The sequence below is a fragment of the Halichoerus grypus genome, chromosome 11 (genome assembly GCF_964656455.1).
Source record: "Halichoerus grypus chromosome 11, mHalGry1.hap1.1, whole genome shotgun sequence".
Lineage (NCBI taxonomy): Eukaryota > Metazoa > Chordata > Mammalia > Carnivora > Phocidae > Halichoerus > Halichoerus grypus.
In genome coordinates, this window is record NC_135722.1 from 64,776,937 (window position 1) to 64,797,311 (window position 20,375).

At 44.9% G+C, this 20,375-nt stretch overlaps 1 protein-coding gene across 2 annotated transcripts in view; it reads right to left on the reverse strand.

Annotated features, from left to right (window-relative positions):
* Window positions 1-20,375, reverse strand: part of ME3 (malic enzyme 3) — a 196,770-nt gene that overhangs the window by 14,331 nt on the left and 162,064 nt on the right. For both annotated transcript variants that reach the window (XM_036082139.2, XM_078058654.1), the window contains exon 8: window positions 11,114-11,223. In XM_036082139.2, the coding sequence (XP_035938032.2) occupies window positions 11,114-11,223 (110 nt within the window). The remainder of the gene's footprint in view (window positions 1-11,113; window positions 11,224-20,375) is intronic.

Below are 20,375 nucleotides of genomic sequence, written 5' to 3' on the forward strand. Positions count from 1 at the left end.
CATTTTTAAAATACATAATAAGCAATACTTTGTACTAAGTCTTCTCTGTTAAAGCAACTGGTGTAGACCCTGACTGACAGTTCACAATAAAGTAATCACATGGGCACTGTTAGCTTCCATGATAGTCAAAGAAACAGAAGTTATAGTGGGACTACTTATGGGCTGTTAAAGTTGCACAAATCAAAGAATTTGATGTCATCCAAGGTTGGTGAGGGAGTAGTGAAAAGTAAAAAGTTCCAGCATAAATTGTATTTTAAAATGCTATGACCTTTTTTGGAAAACTATTTCCCAGTATAGACCAAAGGCATAAAATGTTTGTGCCCTTTAACCTCATACTTCTACTTCTAGGAAGCTATGTATGGAAAAATCCACAACGCATGTCCTAGGATATTTATGACTGTGTTATTTATAATATGGAATGACTGGAAATAACTTAAACATCTAACAAAGGAGTAAGAGTTAAGTAAATTAGCTAGTGTGGACATATATTGCATCCATTAAAAATGATCATTATGAAGATGATGTGGCAACATAGAAAATGCTGTTAAGTTTTTAACTTAGGTCAGATATTGTTCTAAGTGCTTCACATGTCTAACTGTAAAGATGTTTATTTATTTAATCCTAACTATTATCATCCTCATTTTACAGCCTGGGAAAATGAAGTACAGAGTAGTTTGCTGAGTTATCCAAGATCATATAACAGAGTGAAAATTTGAAGGGAATCAGGGAATCCCAGGGAATCAGGTTCTAGGCCTTGTGCTCTTAACTATTAGACTATGCTTCACTGAATTAGTTGGAAGGAAGAGAACCTTAAAAGGTCTACATGTCATGATTCTATTTGTAATGAAACACACACACGGAATCTGGAAGGAATAACAAAATACTAAAGGTTGCAGGGTGGGAATATGAGTGAATTTTCTGTTTTCTCTTTCCAGTTATCTAAGGCATTTGTGTTTTGTAGCTCTGGGGAAGGGCCTTTTCCCAGAATATGGGCTAGATTTGTACCTGGCTTAGAGGGCATGTGTTGGGCTAAGACAGGGAACATAGAAAACAGCTGGAGCCTAATAAGTGCACATTCATCATTATGGACATCAGAAGGCAGGACCTGAGGTAGGAACACAGAAGGTGGAGTGCAGGCTCTCCAGCCTTCACACAGGAAGCCTGGAGGAACTGCTAAAGTGTCACAGGGTCCCACAGCCTGGGCTGAGGACTACTGGGGGCTTTCCTAACACCCTTCTGAGGGTCCCTGAGGAGTTCACTGTGCATGTACTGAGGGCCTGCGAGGTGACAGGCACCATGCTAGGCACTAGGGAAGGTGAATCACACATGGTCCCTGCCCTCAGGGAACTCCCTGTTTGCCAAGGCTTGAGCACCAATAACCGTAACGTAATCAGTAGTCAGAGGTCATTTTGTGGAATTCATTGCCTTCATTTATTTATTAAGCATCAATTTTGTATCAGACTCTGAGGTACCAAGGATACCCTTGGTAACAAAATAGGTTCATTCCTGCTTTGTAAAGAAAGTATTAACTGAAAGTGTAACTTTGTAAAGAAAGTATAATTGGTATTAACTGATTGTGTCATCCAAGTGTGATGACAACTATAAAGAAGTTGTTCATAATACACTTTTTGTTAGTTCATGTATAGAAAAGTATATTGTCAGCATCAGCCTATCTTTGCTTCATGCCTCCCCACATACTCTATGTACCAGGTGCATTATTAATCATTCCCTAACAGGTCATGTCTTCTTACACTTCTGTGCTTTGCCCATGCTGTTTACCATCTATCTATAGGACCTTCTGCAGTTCGTTATTTATTCCTTAAGACTCAGTGCACAGGATCTCCTTTGCCAGCCATCCTGTTTTCCCCAGCCAGGCATCCTTAGCCTCCCCTTCTTTTCCCAGATCTACTTTTTATCTAACCTGAATAAAGTGGGGCTGTATCATGGCCAGGCCCAGCACTGTACTGCATTCAAAAGGAACACCAAGCTGACACCCAAGAAAGCATCAAAAAGCAATTTAAGTCATTATTTAAATCACTTACACAGGTAGTGAGAATTGCATGGTATGACCCTCCTCCAAATTCCTAAATACCCTTGTCTATGATTTTCTCATAGCCCACTTATTGTATCAGCTACTCCCCATTTCTGTCTTTCCACAAATACCTCCACCCATCCTATATCTGGCTCTCAAGAGCCACTTTTATTTTAGTTCTACTGAGTTAGAGTCTGTATTTCAGAACGTCTGCAGATGATTTACATGCCCATTTAAGCCTGAGATGCACTGAACTAGATGACTTCTCTAGGTGAAGTACTAGTTTCCTTCCATTGGATAGAGGGGTTTTCTGCTCATCTGATTATATTTCAGACCATCTGCCTCCTGAAAGGAGATGTGCAAGACATGCGCCACCAGATGGCGCCAAAGATATTCCATCAGAGAGACTCCCAAAGGACCCCCGCCCCATGCTTGATGGGCCCTTTCCTTCTCAGACACCAAGTATCGATTGTGTTAGAACTGGCAAGCTTTACAACTGGGCTTACCTGCAGAAATCCAGTGCTGGATGTGGATTGGAGAGCATGACCTACAACAAGTGCGCAGAGGAGGAAACAGGCCCCTGCCAGTCACCCAGTCGGAAGCAGAGCAGGGAAACGGGGGGGGGGGGGGGGGGGGGGGGAGGGGGTGCTACTTCCAGGGGGAGCTACTTCCATCCCTTCCTGGTCTCTGAAGCCTCACCAGCTTCTCCTGACTCTGGACTTGAAGGCAGCAGGAGGGGCGTGAAGGGCTTTCCTTGGGGGAGAACTGGAGGCAGGGGCAGTGGAGGTAGAAGGAAGAGAACTTAGGCAGATGTCAATGACTCCAGAAGGGGTAGAGAACACAAAACAATGGGAAATCTGATAGGAAAGGATGGAACATTTCCATGAAAGGATACAAGGGCAACTGCCATTTATTGATCACTCTCACCGTGACCTTGACTCTGTGCTGTGTGTGTGCTCAGCTTCATTTGCTCATTTAATCTTTACACAACTCTACCAAGCAGGTACTATGAGCCCCCACGTTTTTCCCCTCTCAGAAGCGGAAAGTGAGGTTCAAAGAAAACAGAAACAATCAGGAGAGAACTTCTGAATCCTCCTACCACTAAGTCTAGAGACCCTCTGCCTCCATGTCCATACACTTTGCCTTTTCTCCTGTCACCACAGGTCAGCTGTCCCTGCTCCTAGCTAAAGCCACCTCCACGTGTGTGCCAGATCCTGTTTTGCCTACTCAAGGAAATTTGTCTTGTAATTTTCTCTCCTTTTTTTTTTTTTTGCATCCTTGATTTCTCCTCTGCTGGGTCACTGCCATCAGCATACAAATATGTCATGAAGCTCCCATCTTTAAAAGGCTTTCTGTTGGCTCTGTATAGTCCCACACTATTTCTTATTTGTAAAGAACTGAATATACTTGTTGCCTCTATTTCTTTTTTCCTCAGTCTCCCTGAAACCCAGTCCAATCAAGCACCTGTCCCCACCTCTGGACAAGGTCACCTGTCCCACCATCTTGCCAAATTCAGCAGTCAGTCCTCAGCTGCTGCTTCCCTTGATCTCTCAGCTGCATTGGATACTGCTGCTCATTTTCCCTTTGGGAAACTCTCTCTGCACTTGGCTCCTGGAGCCCCACACTCCTGCTCTCCTTTCTGGGATCCTCCTCTGGGGCCATCCTGTGAAGTGGCAAGTTACCCTAATTACAGACCAGAGCTCAAGAGGAAAAAGAGCAGTTCTTGAGCCCCATCTTATTAAGTTTGGCAAATAAAGTTATCTCCATCATTAACTTTCATTTGGACAGCTCTTGGGTAATGTGTTAGGGATTTGAAAGTGGAGAGGAAGGAAGCTGTTTAGCTTTCTGGAGGTAACCACCTGGAGAAGCCTAGGGGTGCAGGGATGTTGCTGAACCTGGCTTGGGCCCATAAATGCCATGGGCTGCCCAAAGTGTGACTGTTTCCCATTCACAATGAAAGAAAAACAAGTTTTCCTTTTCAGAGGGAGCTTTCCATAATTACATTTCCTGTAAACGGAGTATTAGAGGTGGTACAGTCAGGAAATAGCACAAAAGGACAAGCTGAAAAGGTAGTTTCTAACAGTCACATTTGACAAAGTTAAAGGAACTTCCATGCTGAACAACAGATTGTGGAGAAAAGGGGAAGAACTAGCCATTTCTCAGGTGAGGCAAGGCTGCTGTCCCAGACAGGGACAGGGGCGGGGAGTTAGGCGTGGTCAGGGTCTGCTCGTGGGGCTTCAGAAGCCTGGGGCCATGCAGGGGCTGGGTGTCATCCCCTGCAAGGCCAGGCCAGGCCTGCTTCTACCTTCCCACAGCAGCTGGCTACCTTCATGCATTCATTCATTCATTCATTCGTGTCCTGGGGGCCTGTTCTGGGGCTTCATTGTGCTAGGCCTTGGATATAAAAGGATGAATAAAACCATCTGTTCATAGATAGTTAACAGCACATATGTTCAGAAAATTCAAGTTCCCTTAATTGGATACCAAGCAAAGGACTTCTAGACCACTTCAGCCCTATCTCTGTGTCAGGAGGAGAATTTTCTGGAACGCCTGGACTTTCTAGAAGGCAGTTCTTGGCCCGTGCGTAAGATGGGGTAGACCTATTCTGACACAATTTGGGAGGAACCAGAGGGAATAATTACCATCATCTTAGCTTCTTTGGGGTTTTACCTGATACAACAGGGCAATGGGAGGTCACAGAGGAGCCAGGATCAGATGCAAGAGACCCATGGGAACCTCAGGGCTAGACACAGCCCTGTAAGTGAGGAACAGTCACAGAACACAGAACTTCATGAAAAAAAGAAAGGCTCTGGAGAGAGAAGGTTGAGAAGGCCAGGGGAGGCTTCACTGTGAGGGAGAGAGATTGGAAAGGCCAGGAACTGCTGCTCCCTGTGTGTGGTGATGGTGTGGGGGAGGGGGCAGTAGACCCCTAAGAACCGGATATAGCTCCTGGTTTCTTGTAAGCAGGAAAACCAGCTGGACAGTCTTCAGAGCCATCTGCCCCTTTGGTATCATGACATCTGAGCTCTGGGGAACTTGGAGGCATTCTGCAAAGTGGGTGACTCCTGGGTTCTGGGGAAGGGTGCGGGTCAGCTAGACCCCTGTGGGACAAGCTTGACCCTGGATGTGGTACCCTGGAGAAGGTGAGGCTTGAGCCTTTAAGGATACACAGAAGTTAGCCAAGAGCAGAAGAGAATTCTAGGCAGAGGGGCCAGCACATTCAAAACCACAGAGTTGGAAGAAAGTTCATAGAACAGTGAGAGGAACTCAGTGGGCTGGAAGAATAGGGTGTATGTGGAACGTGGATAAAGGTTCTGCCTCCCTTCTCCTCAGGTTTGCCCACTCCTGTGCTCACACCGATCTCTCTCCTCACCTCCAGCAGAGCCTCTCTGTATTTGGGTATCAACCCTTCTTCCTCCCCACCCCTATACCTATGTGTCAGGAGCCTACTAGGCACCAGAGGTATTCGTACTAGAACTGAGCACTGTTACATGCCCATCCCCGCCTACACATCACTCCTGTCCTTCTAACACCCTGGCGCCACAAACAGGGGTCACGATGGAAATACTTCACAGTGAATAAAGCGAACCAGAATAGATGCTGGCTTTTTAAAAGCATCCTGGTTTATTCTATCGATACTGGCCGATTCTCCTTCCTGGCTGTTAATACTGTTATGTCCATTTTGCAGAGAAAGAAAAGAAGGCTGAGAGGATTTAAGACATGTGGCCAAAGCACAAAGCAGAAAAATGGAGATTCAGACTTGGGCTTGTCTCAATCCAAGGTCTGACTGTTAAGCTCTCCGACTCACAAATGAAAACTTGAAAGTGTGAGAGGGTGCCAATGGCCTGACCCACCACGGGGCACCCTGACAGGCCCCCTGGCCCCGGGGTTGTGGTAGGACTCAGGAGCAGTGCAGGTCCGGGGCAGCCTGGTGGGGTAGGAGGATGCTCTGGAACGGACAAGCCAGCTAGACTTTCATGACCCTGACCGCACGGTGTGAGCAGCTCGCAGTGGGCGCTGGAGGGCCAAGGTCACTAGGCCAGCAGCATCCTGCTTCTGGCTCCTGGGTAAGGACACCGCTGGCCTGTCCTCCAGCATGACCATTGCTATTGCTGTTCCCCTTCCAGGTCTCTTTCTCCTCCCCTAAGAGCGGGGATGCTTCCCTGGTCCTGGCTGAAACAAGTCAGCTGAGCCCCTGCCTTTTCCAAAATGCCTGCGGAGACTGCCGGCAGTAAGTCAGCGCATGCGCAGCCCAGCTCACAGACCCAGCCTGGGGCAGCGGAGGCTTTCTGTCAGCCGGCTGGGGTGGGGGCAGAGGCGACAGCCGGCAGCCCCGGGGAGCCCCGGACCCTTCCAGCCCTGGGGCTCCAGAGGCCCCAGCATGCGGACGGCCCTGTGGGGTCGGTGAATCCCAGGTGTGTGGGATAAGCAGGACTGGCTGGGAGACCGTTCGAAGTCGGCTCAGCTCCTGCTCAGCTCCCGGCATTACCCCTGCCTTCACGGAGCGCAGTCTGCGGGGAGCCTGAAGCCTTTGGTCAGATCTTCCGAGTTCCACCAAGGATGGGAGGCCGGCCTGGTGTTCAGAGCAGGCAGCGTGGGCCCAGTCTCATTTTTATGTGGGCGGCCTGGTTCCTTGTGTGGGGTGCTGGGCAGATTCTGACGATGAGTCCTGCTGGGGTCCTGCTGGGGTGGGCTGGGCTTGGCCCCAGCAACCACATGTGACTTGTTTCTGGTGTCTGTTTGCCACTGTCATGCCTCCCTCTTTCTCTCTCTCTCTCAGCGCTCTTCAAGTCTGCATGTGGATGTTCCTTTTCTATTTTTGAGCATGGCTATATTGTTTTATGTTTCATTTCTCTTTACTTTGTATTTGGAGGTAAAAGGGGCCAATTCTAGCATTAGCTTAATCTTCCATGTTGTCCCACGAGTCCTGGAATTCCTCACCCATCTCCTAATTGCCCACTTAGCACTGAGGACACACATCATAGGCTTCTGGTCCTGGACCCATCAGTAACCAGCTGGTGATGAAGACAAGCCCCTTCCCCTCTCTGGGCCTCCTCTTTGGTCTGTAAACTGGGGGAGTTGGAGGAAGGGATGGGGAAGATGGGAGCAGCAGGCTGCTGGAGACCAGTGACACCCCCACTTATGTGGGATCTGGAATTTAATTCTTAGCAAGGAGACTCACTGCACCGCCTCACGCACATGGGGGGAATAGGCAGCCTGATGTCATGGAGACAGATAGAGAATTCTGAATCAGGAATAACTAGGTTCTAGTCCCACCTTGTGCCTGTCTGGCTATGTGACCTGGAGCAAAAGGTAATCCTTGAACTTCAGTTTCTTTACCTGTGACATGGGACAGCAATGTCTGTCCTCCCTGAAGGGAGAAGGGGCTATTTCAAGGAAGTTGTGAGATAGTGTGTACGAAAAACACTTTTTACATCTAAAGTCCTGTGTGCATGCAAAATGTTATCACTTTGCAGCTTGGGCTCCCTGGGAAGCAGATTCTGAGACATGTGGAATGTTCCGGATGTTACCAAGAAATGCCCTTGGGATCAGCACCTATGGAAGGCGGGGGGGGTGGGGGGGTGGTGGCGGGAAGCAGGATGGGGCAGAGGAGAAGCCGGGCTGTGTGTAGTCCTCAAAGCCTCAGCCAACCTCGTGGGGAGCTCTGGAGTTAAAATGTCCCCTTCATACTGTCCTCCATTGGGCCACAGTGGTTGGGCTTCTATATTCCCTCATCACTGGGTGAGGGCATCTCTGGCAGGGAGGACCATGGGCAAGGCGGCTCTCTGTAGCTGAGACTCTCTGCCTGATGCAGCTGACAGCCCTGTCAGCAGTTGGGACAAGTCTTTTCTTGAAGGAAGGTCTGGGGGGGTCCACCTCCATGCCCATCTCTTTACTTTTGTCGCTTATGGTGGTACCTAACGGTCAGGCTGTCCTGATCAAAGACTTGATATTATAGGGATCCTGACATTCTGGTACTATTTGCTAGCTCTTTTTTTTTTTTTTTTTTTAAGATTTTATTTATTTATTTGACAGAGAGAGACACAGCAAGACAGGAAACACAAGCAGGGGGAGTAGGAGAGGGAGAAGTAGGCTTCCCGCGGAAGCCTGAGGCGGGACCCGACTCCAGGACCCTGGGATCATGACCCGAGCCGAAGGTAGACGCCTAATGACTGAGCCACCCAGGTGCCCCACTATTTGCTAGCTCTTGTTACACATTTTAGATTCATGACTTTAGTCTTTAATTTCTGAGGAAAGAATGGGAAATTCCTTTGCTGTCTGCTGTGGGGCCCAGAAAACTATTCCATCTGGCTTTGCCTGGGAGCAAAATAGACTCTGCTGGAACTGGCTATTAACAGGAAACAAAAACCAATGAATTGATTTAATTAAAAAATGCTACGTGTGTGTACACGAGGTGCACATGTGAAAATGTATATGCATCTGAACGTGCATGATGACCTGGACAAGAGAGAGGCTGCAGGGGCAGGTGTCCGAGGTAGACACGCCCCCAGGAATTGGTGGGTGTGCTTCTGAGAAGGTCATTGTGTGTGTGTGTGTGTGTGTGTGTGTGTGTGTGTGTGTGTATGTCATTCATTCATTCATTCATTCATTCTCCAGTTCCTTATGAAGCAGCTATAATGTGCCGGACGCCGTGCTGGGAACTGGAATGAGAACAGATCACACAGTCTCTGTCTCTGGAAGCTTATCGTCTCCTGGGGAGACAGATGATTCAGTGTGGGCATCTGGGGTACAGTGTGGTAAGAGGACTAACGGGGGCACTGTGGGAACTCCCAGTGGGTACCCAAATCAGACTGGGGGAGCAAAGGCCGATGTGAGGCTTTCCCTGGGACAGGAGAGCCTAAAGCGGAGTCGTGAAGGCTAAGCAGGAGTTCCTCAGGCAAAGATGATGGGGAGGACTGAGGAGCAGCGCTTTCATGTGCAGAGAGAACCGACAGGCAAGGAGGTCAGAGGATAACAGTAAGGGCAGGTCAGAGGACAGAGTGGGGGTGCAAGGGGGGCAGAGATCGGCAGACCCCTGAAGCCTTATGCCTCCAGTGTGGGAGTGTGAACTTTCTCGTGAAGAGGGAGTTGACAGCCCTGGTTTCATCCTAGAGGTGCTCTCTGGCGGCGGTGGGGGGCAGTGGAGGCAGAGGATGGCAGCGCCCGGATGTGTCCCTGTGCCCGTGTTTATGAGGATGTATACACAGGACTGTGTGTGTGTGTGTGCACGTGCACACATCTGGAGTCTGCACCAGCTGTGCGGCCCCCGTGGACTTGTTTTCCACTCCCACCTTCTGGCCTTGGCAGCCCTGTGGGCCCAGGGGGATGGCTGTCTTGCCGCTGACTCAGAGTGAGGGCCGTGACGGGGGAGTCGGTCAGGGACTAGCCCGCAGGTGTTTCCTCGAGGGCCATGGTCCCAGCCCTGCCCACTGGGCTAACAGTGGGGTGACCAGCAGGCGGGCAGGGAGTGCATGTGCTGCCTGGTCTGTGCAGAGCACCCCACTTCTCTGAGTGAGGCCGGGCCGGCAGCCAATGCCTGGCCCAGGCCCATACATCTGGGGGGACAGCATCCCCCAGGCTGGGGGAGGGGTTGCCATGGGTCAGCTTGCCCTTACTGGGTCTCCCCTCTCTGGCTACCCACTCTTCAAGCGCTGAAGTCATATATTTTGATCTTAACTGTCTAATAATATGCTTAACTGTGCTATCCTGCCTCTTGAAAATTTATGACCAAAAAAACCCCCCATTTATCACATTTCTTTAGCCCTTAATGTGGGCCACAGGAAAGGAAGGGGCCTTTGGTTTTGTAATCGTGTAAGGTCTCAGAACTGTATGGTGAGTGATTATGAACTTAGAATTTAGAGTCCAAATTTCAACGCTACACTTACTATAGAAGCTTATTCTCTCTGTGCCTCAGTTTCTTCATTCCTAAGACAAAGATGATAAAATCTCATAGGATCAAAAGTGTAAAGTACTTAGAACAGTGCCTGATGTACAATAAATATGCAGCTCTAAACCTTAGCTATTATTACACGGGTTTGAATTCTCCTAAGTGTAACCCTAACTCATCTGATGAAAAGTTGTGACCTTTTTGGGTCTCATCTGCAAAAAGGAAGGGTTGGCCAATCTTTTACTCTCAAGGACCAACACCTGTCCCCCACCAACTTGTTCTTGTTCTGACATGCATTTTTGCTTTTGAAAGATTTTGCATGCCAAACTTCATTTGTTAAATAATAATCTGTACGTCCTCAGGTTTCTCCTGAGCTTATAAAATACTGGGAATGGTTCCCAATGCTCTTACTGAGAAGGCCTGGATCAGGAGAGATGATGTGTGAGGGACTCCCCCTCCCCTCCAGTTTCACATACTGGCATCTCCACAGCAAGAAGCAAGTGCCTTCAGATACTTCTGGGCCATAGAACAGGTAACCCAGTTGACCCTGAACTAGAAGATGCTTCCCATTGGCTTTTGGAATGCCCTGGGGCCCTGGTGTCAATGTCTTTCATAGTTATCATTTGAGTAGCATGCATTCCAGCCAAGTTATGGACTGGACAGGGCTACACCTAGTGTTGGGGAAATCCAAGAGTGAGTTACTAAGGCTGGGAAAGGCCATTTTTATGGTGACTGATGCTCTGGTCTGATGAGTCCTATATACTAGTACTTTCTATACATTAGTTCTTTATATTTTCATAATAATCTTCCAAGGCAGTTATTATCATCCCCAATGACTAGAGGATACAACTACAGCTCAGAGATTTGATTAGCCCAAGTTCAGCTGGCTAGAAAATGGCAGCATTGGTTAGTATTTCTCTCAGATATTAAATCCCATAATTCTTACTTTCCTCTGAAGCAGTAATCGTGTCCACTTGATAGGTGAGGAAACTGAGGCCTAGCAAAGTTAAGGGACTTTTCCAAAGTCAGAGAGCTAAGAATCAGCCAAGTGGGAGTTGGCCCCAACACGAATGCTCTTTCTGCCCCAGCTGTGGGCAGCAGGTGAGCCGGGAGGCGCCCCCACTCCGGCATGCAGGGCAGCCTGTGGGAAGGCCTCAGTCCTCAGTGGCTTTGTCAGGCGGGGCGAGCCTTACCTTGGATGTCATCGTTGAACATGCAGTATTTGTTGCGGTATTTGTTGAGCAGGCGGAAGGCATTGGCATTGGCAAAGTCTTCAAACTGGATGAGGCAATTTATTCCAAACCTGTGGGCAGGGAAAGGGAAGCACTCATGATTGCCTCCCCACGGCCAGTCCCTGGCAGATCCCAGCCTGCCCTGGGGAGTGGAGAGGCACAGGATAGGAGGTAGTGGAGGCAGCATGGCTCCTGTGCTGGGGTTTTTGCCACCTGGTTGGCTCCTGGACTCCTGGACTCTGCCTGCCCCCATGATGGATGAGGATGGGGAAGGGACAGAGTAGGAACACCTGGGTCTGGTGGTCTGCTGAGCCCATATCCCTGACTCTAATGTAGGCTGGGGGCTGCCATGGGCTATGGATGGCAGACCCTGGGGGGTGATGGCAAGACCTGAGATGAGGCCTGCCCTTCTTGGGGCCTGCGGCCATCTGAAATCCCAGCAGCAAGCTCACTCCCACCCAAGTGCATGCAGAAACCCTGACTTCCCAACCACTGGGGCCTACAGAGCCTCTGTAGCCTGCACATATCTCCCTGGGTGGGTCCTGAGACCTGGAGATCCTCCACCAGACTCTTCTGGGTTCACTCATTGTGTCCTGCTCAGATGCAAGGAAGGCTGGCAAAGGCCACTATGTGAAGCCACTGTCATCTACCCACACTTTGATAAGGGTGTTCGCCAACTTGCAGGTACACAAGAATCAGTTCGTGAGCTTGTTCGAAATACAGAGCCCCAGGCTCATCTGCCAGAGATTCTCACTCAGTGAGTTTGGGGCAGGGCTTGGGAATGTACTTTTTTTCCCTCCAGGTTTATTGTGGTAGAATTCACAAAAATCATATATTTAAGACGTACAGTGGGATACTGTGATATACATATACATTATGAAATGACGACCACCCCAGATTGTTTGGATTCTGGTAGTCCAGAAGCTCTGAGAAATACTGCCTTGGTGGATGAAGACAATGCCCATTAAGCTGCTTGATATGCCTTATTCAAAATCTATGCTACAATTGACTGTTAGATTTCAGGGTCAGGGAAAAGTTTGTATTTCCTACAAAGCGACTGTATTATTCGTAACCCATTTTTCCTGTTGACATTGTGAGAAAGCTGAGCACTCAGTTTTCTGCTTCTGTGCTGCAGGCAACCTCAGTCCCCCTTTCTGCACACACCCTTCCCCTTCCTCCATTCTTGCTTTTGATCCTCATTGTGATAGTTTGTTCTATTGTGCCTTTTATTGGAAACAAGCATGACACAAATTATTAAAAATGACCTAATACATAGACATACATACATGGGTCCATTTGTCTCTAACAGTATGAGTTCACATTCATTGAGAAAAAGTGCCCTGATTGATCAGCCAGGAGTGTTGGGGCAGGAGCTAGGGAGAAGGGGTCTGCCACTCCCAACCTGGTGTGAACCAGAGGCTTGGGACCAGCTGTGGAAAGAAAGATTTATGCCCCCACTAGAAAATGTGGTGGGGGGGCCACACACCTGGTGGGCTCCCTGTGCTATTGGGGGCATTTTTACGATGAGGCTGGTGGCTATGAGGGGTGAGTAGTACTGAATTAGCCCAGAAACTTCTTTATCAACCTCATGATTTTGTGCCTGGCTTACCCTGCACAATAGAAATCCAGTGGCAGGTAAATATTTGCTCTTCTCATGGTCCTTCCAGAACCTTAGTGAGTTGAAGCTGTTGGTGGGAGGACTTGGAGGTGGGTTCATGTGACAGGGGCAGAAATGGAGAGATTGTGACTTCCACAGTCCAGTACTAGCAGTGCTGGGCATGGGTCAGCAGGTTTGTGCGCCTGACCTGGCTCAGAGCAGTCTGACACCTGTCACTTCACTCCTCAATTCTGCCTCGGTTTTCCATCTGTCAGTGGGCACAGTCATGTCTGCCTGGCCAACTGCAGTGGGCTTTTGTGAGCATGAAAAGCTGGGGTGATTTTTAAATTGTAAAGTGCAAAACACACGTGTCATCTTGGCTACAATTCTTATTTACAGTCACAGAGCTAGTGCTATTTGCGGTGAGGAGAGGGGCTCGCTGCATCTCCAGACCCACCATCCGGACCCCTTCTCCTTATACAGTGAATAAAACTGAAAAAGAAAACCTCCTGTGCACAAATATAATGCTATTCTTGCCAAGCCAAAATTTACTGTGAATTTTTTCCCAGGGTGTGAATTTCATGTATTTGGATTGGGAGGGGGACAGAGTGTCTTTGGTTGTTGGTGACATTTTGCTATATATAATCCTCACAAGACTCCCAGTGTTGCTCCATGACTGGCCTGGAGCTAAAATGCTGAAAAGGTCAGACAACAAAGCAATGGGATGCATGTTCTTTCTCTCTTTCTTACACACACGCGCATGTGCGCACACACACACCCACACACCCCTCTCCTCCCCCCCCCACACTTGACCTTTAAGCAACACTACTCTGAGGTAAAAATAAGGTAAGAATTATAAATAAATACCTTCGTTCAGTGCACAATTACTCTTTCATATTAAATTGAGTTTTTTAATGAGTAAATTTTTATTTTACTTTACTTTTTACTTTTTACCTTTTAAATTTATTTTTTAAATCCAGTGTAGTTAACATGCAGTGTTATATTAGTTTCGGATGTACAATACAGTGATTCAACAATTCTATACATTACTCAGTGCTCATCAAGATAAGTGTACTCTTAATCTCCATCACCTGTTTCACCCATCCCCCACCCACCTCCCCTCTGCTAACCATCAGTTTGTTCTCTATAGTTAAGAGTCTGTTTTTTGGTTTGTTCCCCACCCCCCTCCTTTGTTCATTTGTTTTGTTTCTTGAATTCCACATGAGTGAAATCATATGGTATAGGTCTTTTTCGGACTGGCTTACTTTGCTTAGCATAATACCCTCTAGTTCCATCCATGTTGTTGCAAATGGCAAGATTTCTTTTTTTATGGCGAATAATATTGTATTGTGTATATATACCACATCTTCTTTATCCATTCATCTATTGACAGACACTTAGGCTGCTTCTGTAATATGGCTATTATAAAGAACACTGCAATAAATATAGAGGTGCATATATCCTTTTGAATTAGTGTTTTCATATTCTTTGGGTAAATACTCAGTAGTGTGATTGCTGGGTCATAGGGTAGTTCTATTTTTAATTTTTTGAGTAACCTCCATACTGTCTTCCACAGTAACTGGCTGCACCAGTTTGCCTTCCCACCAACAGTGCACTAAGGTTCCTTTTTCTCTACATCCTTGCCAGCACTTGTTTCTTTCTTTTTTCTTTTTTTTAAAGATTTTATTTATTTGACAGAGAGAGACACAGCGAGAGAGGGAACACAAGCAGGGGGAGTGGGAGAGGGAGAAGCAGGCTCCCCGCGGAGCAGGGAGCCAGATGTGGGGCTCGATACCAGGACTCTGGGACCATGACCTGAGCAGAAGGCAGACACTTAACGACTGAGCCACGCAGGAACCCCGACAGCACTTGTTTCTTGAGTTTTTAATTGTAATGATTCTGACAGGTGTGAGGTGATATCTCATTGTGGTTTTGATTTGCATTTCCCTGAAGATGAGTGATGTTGAACATCTTTTCATGTATCCGTTGGCATCTGTATGTCATCTTTGGAGAAATGTCGGTTCATGTCTTCTGCCCATTTTTTACTTGGATTATTTATTTTTATTTTGGTGTTAAGTTGTATAAGTTCTTTACATATTTTGGATACTAACCTTTTACCAGATATGTCATTTGCAGATATCTTCTCCCATTCTCCCATAGGTTGTCTTTTAGTTTTGTTGGTTGTTTCTTCTGCTGTGCAGAAGCTTTTTATTTTGATGTAGTTCCAATACTTTATTTTTGCTTTTGTTTCCCTTGTCTCAGACATATCTAGAAAGAAGTTGCTTTGGCTGATGTCAGAGAAATTACAGCCTCTATTCTCTTCTAGGATTTTTATGGTTTCAAGTCTCACATTTAGGTCCTTAATCCATTTTGAGTTAATTTTTCGTGTATGGTGTAAGAAAGTGGTCCAGTTTCATTCTTTTGCATATAGCTGTCCAGTTTTCCCAATACCATTTGTTGACGAGACTGTCTTTTTCCCACTAGATATTCTTTCCTGGTTTGTCGAAGATTAACTGACTATATAATAGTGGGTTTATTTCTGGTCTTTCTATTCTGTTTTATTGATGTGTCTATTTCTTTGCCAGTACCATACTGTTTTGATTACTACAGCTTTGTAATATAACTTGAAGTCTGGAATTGTGATACCTTCAGTTTTTTGTTTTTTTTTTAAGATTGCTTTGGCTATTTGGGGTCTTTTGTGGTTCCCAACAAATTTTAGGATTGTTTTTTCTAGTTCTGTAAAAAATGCTGTTGGTATTTTGATAGGGATTGTATCTGTAGATTGCTTTGGGTAATATAGACATTTTAACAATATTGTTCTTCCAGTCCATGAGCATGAAATGTCTTTCGATTTCTTTCTGTTGTCTTCAATTTCTTTCATCAGTGTTTTATAGTTTTCAGAGTACAGGTCTTTTACCTCTCTGGGTAAGTTTATTCTTAGGTATTTTATTCTTTTTGGTGCAGTTGTAAATGGGATTGTTTTCTTAATTTCTCTTTCCGCTGCTTCATTAGCAGTGTATAGAAATGCTACAAATTTCTGTACATTGGTTTTGTATTTTACAACTTTACTGAATTCATTTATTAGTTCTGGTAGTTTCTTGGTGGAGTCTTAGGGTTTTCTACATATAGTATCATGTCATCTGCCAATAGTGGAAGTTTTACTTCTTCCTTACCAATTTGGTTGCCTTTTATTTCTTCTTGTTGTCTGATTGCTGTGGCTAGGACTATGTTGAATAAAAGTGGTGAGAGTGGAAATCCTTGTCTTGTACCTGACCTTAGGGGAAAAGTTCTGTTTTTCCCCATTGAGTATGCTGTTAGCTGTGGGTTTTTCATATCTGGCCTTTATTATGTTGAGGTATATTCCCTCTAAGCTTACTTTGTTGAGGATTTTTATCATAAATGGATGTTGTACTTCGTCAAATGCTTTTTCTGCATAACTATTGAAATAATCATATGGTTTTTATCCTTTTTCTTATTGATGTGATGTATCATGTTGATTGATTTGCAAATATTGAACCATCCTTGCATCCCAGGAATAAATCCCACTTGACTGTGGTGAATGATTCTTTTAATGTGTGGTTGGATTCAGTTTGCTAATACTTTGTTGAGGATTTTTGCATCTATGTTCATCAAAAATATTGGCCTGTAGTTCTCTTTTTTGTGGTGTCTTTATCTGGTTTTTGTATCGGGGTATTGCTGGCCTCATAGAATGAATTTGGAAGTTTTTCTTCCTCTTCTATTTTTTTTTTTTTGGAAAAATTTGAGAAGACTAGGTATTAATTCTTCTTTAAATGTTAGGTAAAATTCACCTGTGAAGCTTCTGGTCCTGGACTTTTGTTTGTTGGGAGTTTTTTGATTATTGATTCAATTTCATTGCTGGTAATCAGTCTGTTCTATTTTTCTATTTCTTCCTGCTTCAGTTTTGGTATGTTGCATGTTTCTAGGAATGTTTCCATTTCTTCTAGGTTGTTCAATTTGTTGGCATATAATTTTTCATAATATTCTCTTACAATCCTTTGTATTTCTGTAGTGTCGGTTGTTATTTCTCTTCTTTGATTTGTGATTTTATTTATTTGAGTCCTCTCTCTCTCTCTCTGAGTCTGGCTAGAGATTTACCAATTGTGTTAATCTTTTCAAAGAATCATCTCCTGGTTTCAGTGATCTGTTCTACTGTTTTTTTTTTTTTTTTTAGTTTTCATATCATTTATTTCTGCTCTGATCTTTATTATTTTCTTCCTTCTGCTGGGTTTGGGTTTTCTTTGTTCTTCTTTTTCTAGCTCCCTTAGGTGTAAGGTTAGGCTATTTATTGAGATTTTTCTTGCTTCTTGAGGTAGGCCTGTATTGCTATAAACTTCCCTCTTAGAACCGCTTTTGCTGCATCCCAGAGATTTTGTACTGTTATTTTTCATTTTCATTTTTTTTTATTCATTGTTTAGTACCACGTTATTTAACCTCCACATATTTGTGGTCTTTTCAGATTTTTTCTTGTGATTGATTTCTAGTTTCATAGCATTGTGATCAGAAAAGATGCATGGTATGACTTTGATCTTTTTGAATTTGTTGAGACTTGTTTTATGGCCTAATATGTGATCTATTCTGAAGAATGTTCCATGTGCATATGAAAAGAATGTGTATTCTGCTCCTTTTGGATTGAATGTTCTGAATATATCTGTTAAATTCATCTGGTTTGGTGTGTCATTCAAAGTCACTCTTTCCTTGTTGATTCTCTATTTGGATGATCTGTCCACTGATGTAAGTGGGGTATTAAAATCCCCTACTATTATTGTATCACTATCAGTTAGTTCCTTTATGTTTGTTATTAACTGTTTTATGCATTTGGGTGCTTCCATTTTGGGTGCATAAATATTTACAATTTTTATATCTTCTTGTTGGATTGTCCCCTTTATTATTATATAGTGCCCCTCTTTGTCTATTTTTACAGTCTTAGTATGAAAGTCTATTTTGTCAGATATAAGTATTGCTACTCTGGTTTTCCATTTGCATGATAAATGTTTCTCCATACCCTCACTTTCAGTCTGCATGTGTCTTTAGGTCTCAAATGAGTCTCTTGTAGGCAGCATTTAGATGGATCTTGTTTTTATCCATGCCATCGCCCTCTTTTGATTGGAGCATTTAATCCATTACATTCAAAGTAATTATTGATAAGTATGTATTTATTGCCATTTTGTTACTTGTTTTGTGGTTGTTTTTGTAGTTCCTCTCTGATCCTTTCTTCTCTTGTTCTCTTTTATAGTTTCCTGACTTTCTTTAGTCATATACTTGGATCCTTTTCTCTTTACTCTTTGCATATCTATTACTGATTTTTGATTTGTGGTTACCATTTGGTTTGTATATAACATCTTCTGCAGATAGCAGTCTATATTAGGTTGATGGCTGATTACATTTGAGCCCTTTACTCAAATTCTTTACTCCTTTCCTCACCACATTTCTGATATATGGTATCATACCGTACATCCTTTTATTTTGTGAGTCCCTTGATGATTTTTACAGATATTTTTATTCCTTTTGTGCTATTTTTTTTACTCTTATTTATGGTCTTTCCTTTCCACTCAAAGAATTCCCTTTAACATTTCTTGTAGGGCTGGTTTAGTTGTCATGAACTCTTTTAGCTTTTGTCTTGAAACTATTTCTCCTATTCTGAATGATAGCCTTGCTGAATAGAGTATTCTTGGCTGCAGATTTTTCCCTTTCAACACTTTGAATATATTATGCCACTCTCTTCTGGCTTGGAAAGTTTCTGCTTAAAAATCCCCTGATAGCCTTATAGGGTTTCCCTTGTATATAACTGTCTTCTTTTCTCTTGCCTTTTTTTTTTTTTTTAAGATTTATGTATTTATTTGAGAGAGAGAGTGCGAGTGGGGGAAGGGGCAGAGGGAGAGGGAGACAAGCAGACTCCCTGCTGAGCAAGGAACCTGACATGGGGCTCGATCCCAGGGCTCTGAGATCATGACCTGAGCTGAAATCAAGAGTTGGTCACTCAACTGACTGAGCTACCCAGGGACCCCTTCTCTTGCTGCTTTAAATTTTTTTTTCTTTATTGCTACTTTTGCCATTTTAATTACTATGTGTCTTGGTGTAGACCTACCTCCTTGAGTTGATTTTGGTGGGGGAATCTCTGTGCTTCCTGGATCTGCATATTAGTTTCCTTCCCCAGATAGCGAAGTTTTCAGCTATTATTTCTTCAAATAAATTTTCTTTCCTCCCCCTTTTTTTCCCCCTCTTTCTCTTTTATTTTTTAGTGATCTCTACACCTAATGTGGGACTCAAACTCATGACCCTAAGATCAAAAGTTGCATGCTCTTCTGACTGAGCCAGCCCCCTTATCTCTCTTTTCTTCCTCTGGAATCCCTATAATGGGAATGTTTTTATGCTTAATGGAGTCGCTGAGTTTCCTAAGTCTATTCTCATTTTGCATAATTTTCTTTTTCTCTCACCTTCTCAGCTTGAGTTACTTTCCATTACTGTGCCTCCAGGTCACTCATTTGTTCCTCTGCTTCCTTTAGCCTGCTATTTAGTCCATCTAATGTATTTTTAATCTCATTTATTGTGCTATTCATCTCTGATTGGTTCTTTTTTGTGTTTTCTATCTCTTTGTTAAGGGTTTCACTGATGTCCTCCACTCTTTTCTCAAGTCCAGTGAGTAACTTTATGACCATTACTTTAAATCCTTAATAAGGCATATTATTTCTATCCATTTTGCTTTGGTCTCCTGCTGTGGTTTTGCCCTGTTATTTCATTTGGGACGTATTCCTCTGTTTCCTCATTTTGTCTAACTCTCTGTGTCTGTTTCTGTGGATTAGGAAATTCAGCTACATCTCTTGCTCTAGAAAGTAATGGCCTTATGAAGAAGAGGTCCTTCAGTGTCCTACAGTGCTGTGTCTCCTGTTCACCAGAACCTGCCACTTCAGGGTTGTCTCCTGTCTGTGTTGCATGTGCCCTGCTGTGTGTCCTGGATGCCTTTTTCCTTCAGGCCATTCATCTGCAGAGGCTCTCTTTGCCTGTTGTAGGCAGGGTTTGATCCCCGCTCAGGTGAGGCATGCAGTTTCAACAAGGTGGGGCCACTGTTGGGACCAGGGCTGTGTGGATAGGCTGTGCAATTTTAACAATGTGCACAATTTTAACAGTGTGCACCTCAGGCTTCCACAGCACCTGCAGCCACCACCACAGGGACAGAGGCCCTGCACATGCCCACATTGGGAGATGTGGTGTTGGCAAAATTTGTGCCAGTCTTCTGGGGGAGGGGCCTGCAGTGCCAGTACTGAGGCAAGTGTGACTGGGAAGAGTGGATCCACCAAAGTGAGGGTGGCAGGGCTTGGTGTAAGCAAGTTAGGTAATGAATGTTGCCTCTGTGCTGGTGCCCACAGGTGGTTGTGTGTTTATGCTGGGGGGTGGGGGAGGGAGATGGCTCCTGCCAGCTCCTTTGTTCCTGGGGAAGTCCCTCTAGGACCCCTGCCCCTCCAGGACCTGCTCTGCGATGTGTAAATAACTCTCCCTCCTGTCTGCCCCAGGTGTTTTTCAGACTGCTGCTTCTAGGCTGTATCTCCACAAGCTGTTTGTCATGCTGTCTCTTTAAGTGCAGGGACTCAGCTTCCTATCACCCTCTGG